At 46.6% G+C, this 14437-nt stretch overlaps 1 protein-coding gene across 1 annotated transcript; it reads left to right on the forward strand.

Moving 5' to 3' along the window:
* The first annotated feature begins 344 nt into the window (after positions 1–344).
* On the forward strand, positions 345–8955 carry LOC146198652 (uncharacterized). Its single transcript, XM_084591945.1, has 3 exons — positions 345–406; positions 6966–7392; positions 8681–8955. The coding sequence occupies exons 1-3, from the start codon at positions 361–363 to the stop codon at positions 8952–8954; spliced, it is 747 nt and encodes a 248-aa protein (XP_084448071.1). The 5' UTR covers positions 345–360; the 3' UTR covers position 8955.
* The last annotated feature ends 5482 nt before the right edge of the window (positions 8956–14437 follow it).

Below are 14437 nucleotides of genomic sequence, written 5' to 3' on the forward strand. Positions count from 1 at the left end.
GCGGATAAAGGGCTCTCTAAGCAAACACTGCTTCTTTAGGTCAGCAGGGGAAAAAATAACGAGCAAACCCCACATACAATGCACAGCACTGCCAAGACAGCGCTGCAGTATAGTATTGAGTGGTACCCATTGTTTTTCTTGAGCATCGGTCTCCAAGGCAGCCCATGAAATAAACAATGCGGTGAGAATATTGTCGTAGTTAAGATCATTGTTTCAGCAGAATTGGCAGGTCTGACGTGAAAACAGCAGTGTGTCCCGTTTAAGCGAGCTTCGTAAAAGGAATCCAGTATCAAGCAGATCTGAATTTCTCTCGGCATTCGTTCACGCATGGCAATGGCAGCGGAGCTGACGGCAAGAGCGATGGGGATGATCTCCTGTCTTCTGCTGATCGCCGTGGCGGCAAGAGGTAAGTTATTTAGAAACAGAATACTAACGTGGAAATGAGTAAGCTATTAGTGCTGCAGCTGCTAACGCATTTCGCAGAGCATAGAACCCGAAATAGCGGCGCGAGTTGAGGTCGTGACTTCAAACACAGCTCAATAACAAGACGCAATAGCGAACACTCTTGATATTTCAAATTGTTCATTCTTGCTTATCACTGGTTTGGAAATGTTAAGACATAAGCCTTTAATGACTCATACTGTCGGCGTCCGTCCAGCCACACTATAGCTGTCAATCAAATGACGTCATGACGTCATCAGGAAAATAAAAATCCTGTCTCTACCAGGAATCGAACCTCCGCCCCTCGGATCCCCAACCGAGCGTTAGCCAACTACAGCACGCCCGAGATCGTGAAAAGCGTATTTTATTATTTTATTGCGCTCGAAATATGAAATATTTACACAGGAACCATCAGTCGTATTTGGCTGACGTACCAGGGTTAACATTATTTTAAAGATGTCAAATTTCCAATGTGCAGGAGCCAGTCAGGTGCTAGTTCCACAAGTTTTATAAGTTCACAATATCTTGCAACACTTTCCTTAAAGTATTCTGACCGTGCGTCAAGATCTTCATGACGCACTGCCTGCCATCCTACTTCTCCATATACTGTGCATGTCCAACGCCATTACAAGGTCATATGGAATACCGTCCACGTTTTCAATTGGGAGATACCTAATTTCATGCGGGTCTAACAAAAATTATTTTTAAATATATTTTTTTGGGGGACATCTCAGAAGAAAACTGCGTTCAAGCAGTCCAAGAAAACATTATCTACGGTTTCATCCTTTTTACATAACAAACAGCGGACTCCCCATGGGACAAAAATTTGAATTTAGTTTGTAATAATAAGAAGAACAAACATGATGCAATTTGTGCAGCAGCAACGCACAAGTTTTCGAATTTCTGCGGTATAGCTTCAACTGCTCTCTGAAATTTTTTTAGCATAAATTTTCAAAACCTGGGCCACAATACGCCGTGTGCTACAAGCTCCGTTTATCTGACGTAGCGACCGCTGCCCTAGCCTCAGTCGACGAGATATGCACCAACGAGTGTCTACCGAAGGGCAAGTAATAATTGTTTGAGCGCAGCCTCCCCTTATTTATTCCTCTTTCCTCCTCTCATCCGGGCGCCGCCCCGTTGTTGCTATGTGACCGTCATTCGCAATAGCATCAATTTCGTTTCTGCCGTGGATGTAGTAAATCCGCGATTGGAACATCGGACGAAGCAAAGCAAGTAAAGAGCGCTCATAAAGCAGGACGCACTGCTTAATGGCTATTACGAGTTGTTTCACTGAGTTTTTTTTTTTTATATGATTACTCTTCACCCGAAAAAAAAAAAAGAGTAAATTTCGAAGTAGACCCAAGCAATTGAGCGGGAACACGGGAGCGCGTGTCCTTCATGCTTTGCAGAGACCAACATATGATAAAAATCGGCGGTAGAGGCGCATGCAAAGTAGGCTTAGTCGGCTGCCCGTTCTGAGCATGACCCTGATGCCACCTACACTCATGTTTTCATGGTGGCAGCGCTTTCCAAACTGCGAAGGCCACGCGCTTGTTTCCGTGTTCCCTCTCATGCGGCTTCTAGCTGTACATGGGAGCGGTCTAGTTAGTTTACTACCCAGCAGTACAATAAGGTTGTTAGAAGCAACTTTTAGACAGTTGAAGAGCAAACTTACCAAAGCAAAGTAGGTGAAACAGGACAGCATATATCACTCTAGTAGGGCTGTCTAATATAGCATTTTCCTTTTAGGCGTCGTCACTGGCTTAGCTTGTTTCATATTAGCATTGAAAGAAAAACGATGGAAAGCAATGTAAGTGCATGATCACTAAATGTTCCACTCTCAAAAGTGGGATGGTCTCATGTGCCTCCGTGTAACTATTTTTATGTCCGCAGTGGTTAAGCTCAGTTGTTTCTAATGCCAGTCGTGAGAATAGCCCATTCAGAGTCGACACATTGAATGTTTATTAAAATCTTTGTTGCGGCTATCCCTTCCAATGGCTCCGCATAAAAGGATCATTGTTCTACACGAGGCAGTAGAATATATGTATTCACAATCAGAAAGAGCCGTATGTACTATATTCTGTCTTGCTGTTGATTCGCGAATGAGTACATTCCAAGAATACGGGAGGCCCCGCGACAAGAGCTGTCTCGTTTTAACAAACTTAGCTGTCTTTTGTTAACAAATATTATTTATTACTTTTGGGTCTCATCACTTAGAGAGAACTTTGGAGTGGAATACTGCACCGTGTGGCGGCGCTGAGGAAGGCTCCTGAATGCGCGCTTCGATTTGGGTCACGAGCTGCCGCGTTGACACACCTACAGCGCGGAGAGACGACATACATAGAGATAATTATACTCGTCAGCACGCTGGAGATATGCAAAGCACAGGAAAAACGTCATATAGAGGATATTGCCGCGAACTATTTAAATCATTATTTGTTCTTTTACGACAGACGTTGGCATGGTGGCTTTATCATTGTGATTCTATCGCGCGGGTCGATTCTGTATTCTGTGTTTGTTCGTGCACGTTGTCGCGAGACGACGCTTTATCGTTTTCTTTATCGCGGAAGATGTGTTTGTATGTATCGCGAAGATTCCAGCCACTCCTGTGTGTTCATACAATGTTCCAGGTCATTCTATAGTCATCGTTTTCGGGTTTAACGAGATCTTTCCTCGCCGCCTTTAGATTCAGCGCTGACAAGTAAAACTTCGCATTCGTAGATCAACGACCGCTGAGCACGATTGTTGCTATCGCCGCCGCCGATTGCTTGCTTCTTTTGCGGCCGCAAGTCAGCGCAATAAAGAGTTCATTCCTGCGAAGACCAAGTCTTACCATTTGTAGCACGACAGTGCCACCACCACGTGAAAATAACTAAAATGACACGCCGAGAGTATATATAAATTGGTATGCGTTGGCTGCACCCTCCTTATCCTGTAATGATATCCCGATGATACGCCCACTGCTGTAGATAACTGTGCCCTTCATTTTGGCCAAAGAATGACTCAACTACTCCCTCGAGTGGTGCATGAAATAGAATCCATCATGCGGAGTCGCTGGAAAGGGCCCGCGGCTTCCGGAGTGTAAGGTGGAATGAGAAACTTAGTACACGTATATTATAAAAGAATGTCATAGCAGGCAGCAAACCTCGAATTAAATCACGCAATGATACGGCATAACCACTAATGTCACTCGCCCACCACTTTCAACGATTACGCGCGCTTGTCTCCATGTCGAAAGATAATCAATTTATATTTGCATATCCGCAGTCATTGTGGCGTATCACGCCTATCCACACGAGCAAAGGTGTCCTTCAATTATAGACCCGCCATGATGGCGCAGTAGTATAGGGAGCTCGACTGTCTTCTCAAGGATGCGGAATCGAACCCTGGCCACGGCGGCCGATTTTCTTTTTTGTGAAGTCAGAAAGCTAGGCGCCCGTTTGTGCAATTCCAGTGCACGCTAAAGAAACCCAGGTGCTCGGAATTTCCGGAGCCCTCCACTACAGCGTCTCCGCTTTGTGACGTCAAACCTCATAAACCAAACCAAACCAGAGCTCAAATTATAGGTCGGAGATATTTGCGTACGTACCCTGCTGAGACGGCATTGCGTTCAGGGCACAGTCATCATTTCAGGTTTTGGAGCTTTCCTTGCACACATTTTTGCAAACCGCGGCAAGTAACCCTGTGACAGCGAAAACAGAAAAGGTAGAACATCTAACCACATCCAGATCTACACCTATACGAATAGTTGTCTCGGAGTATAGGTGTAATCCCATGTCAGCAATGTTCATCCTCAGCCGCTAGCTAATACTTCACATAGCTCTCAAAATGTCTGTATTCCAGTTCTTTTGCCGAATCAATGTGCAGATGGCTAAGTGTTCGATTCCAGACTGCTTCCTTTATTTGACTGCGACTCTAGCCGCGTTTACATGAATGCGACAAGAGCGTATCGTAATAACTTTCCGGCGTATCACACCGGCATAATGCGCTAGGAAAGAGCATCGCATTAATCCGGCAGACGGGGGTAGATCGACAGGGAGAAGTCGACTTGCACGTTGCATGTAAACAGAGCGGCGCATCGTATTGTGAATGATGAGAAGGCGCGCCAATGCTAGCTTCCAGTGAGATCTGGCCCGCGCTAAAGGACTACAGACAGGCAAGTGGCAAGCAGGATTTCGGCGGGCGGGGCGTGCGCGGGATGTGTCCTCTTCTCTCACGAGGAGCAAACAGCATTTCTCGAAATCATAAGCGAAATTAACAACGGTCAGCTACTTGACTCAAGACCTCGGCGCAACCAAACGCATTTCCAACTCATCCAACTGAAAAAATTACGAGGGACTTACTGACACTAATTAGTAATTAAGTAGGTAAATTATTAATTACTTAACTAAATAAGTAAGTATTACTTAGTTAATGATTTAGTTAGTCATCAATTGGTAATAATTGATTAATTAATCAGTAATTGATGCTTGATTGACATATGGCCATAAAAGGCACGCAATCGCGCATACTGTGGTGGTGCTCTGTGATTGGTCGACACCTCTATGACGTCGTCCCGCCTCGGCCAATCAGAACGCCGCAAAAGCGGGACACATTTTCTCCATGACAGCATGGCCTATAAAGGCTTTCGCCTTAAAAATGGAATAGTTGGGCAGCAGCATTCCGGCTGGCGAAACTGTGTCACATAATCTTCTCCTGACCACCTCTGCGGCTCTCTAATATTACTTGCGATCTCTGGCTAATCGCGGCCAATAAAGGGCAACTCCGGAGGTTTTTTTCATCATTTTGTGTTTTTAATTGAATTAAATTCCTCGGCACGTCCTGACTCCAACACAAAAAACAGTTTTTCAAAATTCCAATTAGAAGTATTTTTAAAAACGAAAAACAGCAAATCGAAACCAAAACTGCTTTCACGGCCAGAAACGACGTCCCATTTGACGAAATGGTGACGTCACACTCAGTATTAGAAAAACACTCGTACGTGCGTTATATGGTGAAAATAAAGTATGGAAATCATGACGCACTGCATAAAATGTCTAAGGTAGTTCAATATAAGCCTCACAATTTCATAATCACGCCGGAAGTGGACTTTAACGCCTGTATACTGTTTGTGACGTCAGAAACTCAGTGTTGCCCCCAGAAATACTCACAACTTATGCCATGAAAACGGCATATTTTAAAGCCGTATTGCGTGTGAACGGATTATCGTACGGCGCCCAAATTTTGTAGAGTGCGTCAGGACGGAGAGGAGAACGTGTGGTAAAAGTTTCACTACAATATTGGAATGTCAAAAAACCCCCGGAGTTGCCCTTTAAGCCCTCACGCCTGTCTTTCTGGCGGGCGTAAGCCAACCGGAAAGCTGCGTGAGGTGCAGCACGCTTCCTTCCATGAACGGGCGGACAATTGACGCCGGCACGCTTGCCCAAAGCGTTGAAGCGGTGAACTGCGGGTATAAGAGAAATATTTTTTAAAGCTAGTACTGTTTTAAGACTCGGATTTCTTCGCACCGCTAGGCATTGTTCGAGCGCTTTGTACGCTTGTTGACGCATGCACTGTATTCTTAGCTGGTCTAAAATCCATTTGTTGGCGGAAAGTCCGGTAGCACACAAGAATGCTTCGCTGCAAGCTGACTGTATCCGACAGCGCCACTATAAATAATAACGAATAAACGAATACTTTGCTGTGGTCCATGACGCAGTTATCGTGAGACCAGCAAGACGCTTTAGCCAGGGGCGTCATGGTGCCGTAGGAATGCAACCAAAGAGTGCGATCGGTTTCGCTCTCACTCAAAAATGGGATGCTGAGCGGCGCACCCAACTTGTCGTGGCTAACACTCGGCACATGTAAACGATAGCGCATAGGGTCAACGAGATTCGCTAGGAAATATGATGAGCTACCGTCGAATTCATATACGCGGCTGCAGAGTGCCTGCCTAGAGAAGTAACCAAGGTTTAAAAGGGAAACAAATGCGCGCACCAATGACGTAATGCGTGTGACTGCTTCTAAGTATACCTGCTGTAATTCTCATAAGCTACCCTACATCCAAGGTGCAGATGCGCCACATGAGCACTGATGACAATATATCTCAATATTTCGGTGACCGCATCGACGCGGTAGACAATCACTGCTCCCTGAAACTATTCAAGACAAAGGTTAGTGCGCATAATTTTTCGCACACAAAAATATCTACCGATGGAGCATGCGCTGTGTGACTGGCTTCACATTCTAGAGCGCGTCGCCTAATTTCCAATCATTCATTAAAAAATAAATAATCCTTGTCAGCATGCAAGGCATTATATTCGTACACTACGACAGTCACCTAGCAGCCATAAAAAGCGCTAATGAACAGGATAGATAATGAAGGGGACACAAAGGCAGCGCTGTATATGTCCCTTCTCGCTCTCTCGCCTAATTTGCCATTATTATTCGGCTACTGCCAAGAATGTATGGCCCTGCGAAAGAAGTGGCGACCTCAGAACGCAGTGGTTGACGGCGTACTTTAATCGTGAATTTGGATGTTGCAGCTGCCGGCATCATCCCCGTGGCGCCGTTCATCAACGAGCAAGTGGACAGCGTGTTCCAGGGAGGCGGTCTCTGCCAGGCGCTGGGCTGCAATTCACGCATCGAAAAGTTGCGACATTTCTACATGTGGAATGGCACCTGGTGGTTCTGGCCAGAGTTCTACGGGGGCCGCATCTCAGGCCTTCGCTATGGATTTCACCGCTTCGGGGACTGCGCGCACGAGATGGGGAACGACAGCGTCGCGACGTGCGATGTGGGCTTTTCGGGACTAGGCCTCCACTACAACTGGCGAGTGGGCGTTAAAGACTTCAGACTGGAGGCAGACCAGCAGCGCCAGAACGCGCTGAGTTTCATAGAGGCCGGAAAGATGGAGGCTACTGTTGCCGGGGGAACGACCCGGCTTTACCTCGAGAAGGACCGTGGTACGCAGTGACGATGACTTTGTATGGCGCAAGAGAAACTGCGTAAGAGAACACCGACAACAACATAGGAGAAAGTTTGAAATTTAACTCTTCACTGTTCCAAGCGTAGTTGATGCTGAGGACAGATATTCTTCTAACTTATCAGCTAATATTAATGGGTTAACTCGATTAATGATCGAAGCGTATGAAACTTAAAACCACGTGATAAGGAAGCAAACTGTCATAGACATCTTGAAATAAGGTTGGTCAGTCTGTCTGTCTGTCCGCCTTGTCCGTCTGTCTCTTTCTCTCTCTCTCTCTATCTGTGAGTGTGCGTGCGTGCGTGTGTTGTGTGTTTATGTATGTGATAAACTAGATAAACTGAAAGAACGGGCAAGTAAAAACCTATGCCCCTAACAACCGAGCCTACGGCCTTCCTATGCCATACCATGTATGATTACCTATCAAGGCAGGGCGATATCCGAAAAAAGAGAAGTCACTCCTTTGTACAGAGAATCGTCTGAAGACGCAGAAATCATGAATACGGCCGAAGCCATATTTCTTTGTTTTCGTCTTGCGGTTTGGGTTTAACCATCATAAGTAGCGTGAATATCTTCATGCCTGAATTAAAAACTTTCCTGCTGTTTCACGCCACCTTTATTACTTTGTTCGGCTGGTGCAAAGTTTAAAAAGTAGATTAAGTTAACAACGACAAAGTCAAATTACATCGTGCGAGAGAGTTACAAATGACAGGTGTCAGCGAAGAGTGAGTGCTGACGGCAGTCACCCCCCCTCCCCCCCAATGTCGCCGTTAATTATGACCCAGGTTACTTGCTGCAAATTAATTGAACCATCGCTGCAGCGGCTTGATGCATCAAGTACTGCTAGAAGCCAGCTTATAGACCATTCCTGTTGTGGACGATTTCTACTCTACCCGACTGCACTCGGTTTGAACGATGCTAAATCATTGTATGATTACAAATGAGGACGCTCATACAGCACGGGCCCTGCTTCTTTGCAATGAAGATAGTTGCGCAACAGTACTGCTTAGCAGAGTTCTCTTACGTAATAAGCATACGGTGATGAATGAGCGCAGTCGTCAGAAACGCCGCGGTTTTAGCAAGCCGGGAGCATTGCTCATGCGCTGTCTAAGCAGGCCAGTACCATCTAGTCTAGGAACATTTATAACCACTACAATGGTGCGATGAATCTTCTACACAAATTTGGACCTCAATTCTTTATGGGAGATTTTTGCTGTAAGGTGGCGCCATTGCCAACAGTGAAACCAACAGTTAAACTTTTAATGCTCGTGGAAGCCCGCCACGCAGCAGATATCGTCTGTGGACACCCCACCCTCTCACAGAGGACAGCTATTTTCGAGCCAAGATGGCCGAAGTGGGACTGATCGAGATCCGAGACGTGGTCTTCAGCAACTCCACCATTGGCTGGCATAACAAAGTGGTCGACACGAATGCAGATGAGTTCCAGAGGAGACTGCAGGAAATGCTTGCCTTCTGGGTCGAGTACTACATTCAGTACATGACCTTCCTGGACGGCTTCAATAAAGCCTTCATGAAGGCTCAGAACTAGCTGGTGGGATAATGCATCACCAGGAATAAATGGCGGAAGAGTTGCTTCGCAGCCTTACTGATATTTTGTCGTCTTGGTTCCTTGATCATGTTCGCACCAATGTGTGCGACGTGAGCACCCCGACTGGCTTATTCAGCTTCCGGGATATTGCATGTGTGTTGTCTAATACCTTTGAGGCAGGGCATTATATAGTCTTCGGCAGAAATATTCAGCACACATGGTTTTTTTTTTCGGGTCATATGGACGCAGTTAAATTCGTGTCGTCAGCGCTTCAAATCCACCGAAGTTGATAGGAACTCTCATACACACACTATTAACGTTTAGCACAGCCAGGGGGGGGTTAAGGTCTTACTGCACGAGTTCGAAGTGATTGCCTTTGGGGTATATTTTCGACAAAAGGTTTTGCCTCTTCGAACGGCACGCGTACGTCCTGCGTTCATTAAGCAATTCAGCGCTCTTACGTCAATCTCTGCATTGGCCCGTACTTTCGCTAGCTGGTCACCTTGCCGACTTTAGCTAGCTATGCATTTGGCGCAGCCTATCCAGGACGTGCGCGCTGACGTGAGCACCGTTCTTAAAGACGTACGCACAGTACTGGTCATGTGACTGATACCCTCAAAGCAGTGAGAGTAGTTACCAAGAGAACACCGCAGTGTTGTTTGTTTCACGCCAGTTTCGTTACCGAGCCGTATACAGGAATCTGCCCAGCTAATGTGGCGCAAATGTTTGGAAAAAAGAACGCAGGTAGTGTACATGGCACGGCAACTATGTCATTTAAAGAAAACATAACGCTATTGGTTCCTCTGGATTTAAAAATAAAATTATAATAGTAGTTGCTGCTTTTGAGTAAAAGGAGGGAACATTATAACTCACGCGGCGTAAGGTCAATGGACATCGATGGAAGGTGAGCGACGGAACACAAGACTAGAAAGAAGCAGGAAACAAGCATAAACTAGCCCAACTTTTTTATTTCCAGCGTTGCGTCCGGTCGGTCCACCTCTCTCACTGTCCGTTGTTCTTTTTGTAGTAGTCACAACATCGCAGCAATGTTCTTTTACGTGCTTCTTAAATTAATTATTAATGGCTAATCCATGTATACGTACACTGGTACGTTTATCACAAGATTGCAGAGCTCTAAACGAGTCAGGAATGACAAACGATTCATTCCAAAGCCTTGTTTTAAGGAGAACAAGGCAACGACGGCTATGCCCAATCTGAGAAAACCACAGAGCCGTGTCAAGGATGTAACAAAAAATTCTGTAAATCCTTCATAATGTCAGACTTTTACGCCGTGCTGTAGCTGCATAAAAGCATTCTGCAGCCTTTTCTGTTGTCTGTAGTTTTGCAGTCTTTTATATTGCAATTGAACAAAATTCTGATGTTACTATACAGAAGGTTCTGCTGTCATAACAGGTTGGTTGTCAAAATCTGCAAAGTTTTTTCGCCTCAGGACGATGTGCTGATTAGCCAAATTAGTTGTGAACGCAGGTAGAGGAACATTATAAGGGGTCATGAATATCAATGCAGAATAGGCCAGTCATCAAACAGTGGTGGTGTCACTGTTTGATGACTGTGGTGTCACTGTGGTGTCATGTGGTGTCACTGATCAAGAAAAGCAAGTTCTCATGGGACCAAAGCCAGTGACTGTTTGCTGAAGCACGGGACACTGCGCCTGTTTAAAGATGGATGGAAAAACTTTATTTCATCAGACAGCAGGTGAGGACTGTTCCGTGCTAGCTGGCTATCAACCCATGGCTGACGGCAACCTGGGTGGCCCACTCCACGGCCCTGGTCTGGATGACCGGCTGTGAGCTGGCCAACACGGCCTCCCATTGCTTGAAAGAAGGATCCCGCCGCATAATATCCGCCATCGGCGGCGCTATGCTGCACTCCCATAAGACATGGCCATATGTTGCCAGCTCCAGGCACCGTCTACACTCCGGCTTAATCTCTTCCGGGTATATCTCGCTCAATATATAGGGATTGAGGAAAGAGCGGGTCTGCAGTCTTCGTCAGACGCATTCTTGTGCATTGACCAATTGCCTGTCCGGGGGCGGATAAATCATCCGCTCGAGTTCATAGTGATTTGTGATATCATGAAAGGATACCAGCCCATCTCTTGTGGACCTCCTCGGAACCGCGGGCTCACCTGCTCGGCTGACGAATCCTCGAGCATTTATGTGAGCCGCCTAGTTCCCAGGGTTCCCAGAGTGTTCCGGTACCCATACCCCGTAACCAGGTTCAATCGCAACCAGGTTCAACCACGTAATTTTTCAGTTGTAACGTCCTGCGGTGACAAATTGGCCATGAAATCAATCATTGTTGCGGGTACCAATTTCTTGTCCTCTACATGCGCCTGGAGCCAGTTGGGGATCACATGCTCCATCTCTCCTGTCACAGAAGCGAAAGTTGCGGCCCTCGTACTGGCCGTTACCTACGGAGACGCGACCAACTGAGAGCTTCGTGTAATCACTGATTCACAAGCGGCGTATCGGCTCCTTCTTGCAGACAATATACTAACAAAATTAGCTCAATTCACAACTAATCCATTGCCTACAAATTCATTGCTCAAACATCAGTTCACTTGGGTCCCGCGGCATTCCGTTTTGGAACATAATGAGGTCGCAGACAGGCTAGCTCGAGGTCACACAAACCGAGCGGCAACCATCCCCGATCTCATAACCAACCTTCCTGTCCCCGCGGCTCACGGCGCGCGACTTATGTGCCTATGCGAACAACGCCAGATTTACCTCCTCCACACAAGGGGCTAAATGTACAGGAAACGTGGGAATAAAGGCAGCTCTAGACCAACACTTTCCCTAACCTACATCAATACAGCATCATTTTCATTTTCCCAGAACACTACACAGACATATGCCCTTGGTGAAACAACCAGCCCACCGCCTACAACATCACATATGAGTGCACGGGCCCCAAACACGCAGACATAAACACACACCATTTGGAGGCACAGTGGGAGGCCGCTCTGCTATGCTCGGACCTAGCGACCCAGTGTGGACTGGTAACCCTGGCAAGAGCGGCACCCCAAACCACTGGGGTTTCGAAGTGAAGGCTCTAATCACTGCCCCCCCCCCTTCTTTTTTTCTGTCTCTCTGCTCCATCAACTTGCCCACGCAGGACATCAGCGAGGTGGGACGCAGATTTTCGATACATAGGTTCTTTCCTGGCTTAGGAATAAATATAATCCTAGCATGCTTCCATTTTACCGGGATCTCCCCGGCCTCCCAATACTTGTTCATGAGGTCCGTGAGTATCTTTACTGATTTGAAGAGCCGGCTTCTCGGCATTTTGTTTGTAACCCCGTCAGGACCCACTGCCGAAGTAGTATGAAGTTGCCCCGTTACAAACTCCACCTCCACCACCATACAGTCCGCATCTAATTCTAGGTTTTCCTCCCCCGAATAATTCGGCAAGCTACCACCCCGCCCCTTGTTTATGCAACGATCGCGGAGTTCCTTTACAAACTCCTTAATCGTGCCTTGATACTGATGCACTAATCTAACCATTTGCCCATTTTGCGCCGACTAGATTGCTGCCGGTTCTAAAAGGTGCCTTAACAGCTGGCATGTCTTTTTGCATCCGAAATTGCCATTCATCTGATCACAAATCTCCCCCCCCCCCCCCCCCCCCTCTGCTTACATCAAAGCCAACGTATAAGTTTCGATTTCTCGTTCTAGCTTGGCAATCCTCCTATGGAGGTTCTGCTTTTGCTTCTTCCACCTCCTCAGGAGACTCGCATGCGCTTCCCATATGTTTAACCGTCTGGAGTCCGCCGTAAAGCCATCCTCCTTCGTCGGAACCTCTTTCGTGGTATTCCTAACATCCTGCTTGAGCGCCTCGACCCAGGTTCTCAAGTCCGTGATTTTTCGTTAGCCGTGTTCTCCCTGGCTTTCCTAAATCTATCCCAAACCGTCACTCTATGCCCCTTCACCTTTTGTGCTTCGTGACACTACACACCGTGTAGGGGATATAGTGATCACTTCCCAGTGATGGTCCTGTGCTCTTACACTTTGCATCCCGGATACCCTTCACAAACGTGAGGTCCGGAGATGTGTCTATGCTCACGCTGTTGCCTATCCTCCTGTGATGTAATGGGTTGTTCAAGATCGTCCACCATAGGTCCTGGGCCACCTGGCAAAGCTGTTTTACCTTTGGGCTGGCTCTGATATAACCCCACTCCAGATGATGCGCATTGAAATATCCACAACAATAAGCTGTACAGCAGCAAGCAGACGCGATTAAAAGGATGGAAGCCAGGAACGCGCTTAATAGCGGCAAAGGACGTGGTGCGCTTGTGTAAGTAATGCGTTTCGGAAAACAACCGGTAGTTCTGGCCTTTATATCTGGCGATGACTGTTGTTCTTGATCAGAAATGTCTCAAGGGCACTGCACTGAGGAAAAACCAGACCGCCTCATGTATACTACATAGTTCATTTCTCTGTTTATACCTGTCTCCACGGTGGCAGAATAGAGGACACCTTAGAACTCACACTGGTGCAATTTAATGCGTTAGCTAAGCTTCTGCTGTAGTGCGCGCATTATATTTAATATGAAGAAGAGAGAATATCGCTTTATTCTCGCGCAATGCTGAAAGCTGTGGAAGTCAGTGACTTGCGTTAGAGTCAGATGGTTGCCTCGTTAGGACGACGATAGCCAGGCGCGCCAGGAGTGAAAGGGGAGGAGGAGGAGGAGGAGGAGGAGGAGGAGGAGGAGGAGGAGGAGGAGGAGGAGGAGGAGGAGGAGGAGGAGGAGGAGGAGGAGGAGAGAAGGAGGAGGAGGAGGATAAAAAGGTGAAGGATACTGGGGAAAGATGCGAATGCAGAGGAGACACTGTTCCAAGTTCTCATACGGGGAAGAGAAATTGGAGAACGGAACTGTCGAAATGGCTACAGTGCACGTGTATAACAGGCCAGGGTGATGAGGGCACCCGTCGGCATGTCAAATAAAGTACGAAATTAGTGTGATGTCGAGAGTTTCATTAGGTGGAGTCTAAATTGCTTATAATCGTTGCGGAATGTGCGTTTTTATACTAACCTGTGGGAAAAAACTGCTGTCGATTTTCTGTGGTTACAACAGAATTTCTGTGCGGCTTTTAACCAGGAACTTCCACGCGCCATCATTCTTTGGAATGATCTACCTGACATTATCGCGTGAATCTGCAACAATCAATCATTCTACGATCAGCTACGGGAACATCTTCTCAAGTGGTATCTGACGTTCTTGTATCTTCGTTGTGCAGTATCACAGTATACATTTGTTTCTTCGTTGTTATTGGAGCTGGTTCGGCTTCTTGCGCTCTTTACTTTTTCAATGACTGACATTTCTGATAGTATGATCATGAACTATTTAGATATGCATATGTATTTTCTATCAGGCACCCATGCCAGTACTAAGTATTTTGCATCTATGTATAATTTTCGCATTAAGCCACGTACAATAGTTTCTGTTCATTTTTGTATCTC

This window comes from Amblyomma maculatum, chromosome 2 (genome assembly GCF_055883805.1).
Source record: "Amblyomma maculatum isolate TAMU_Amacu chromosome 2, ASM5588380v1, whole genome shotgun sequence".
In the NCBI taxonomy this organism is placed as follows: Eukaryota; Metazoa; Arthropoda; class Arachnida; order Ixodida; family Ixodidae; genus Amblyomma; species Amblyomma maculatum.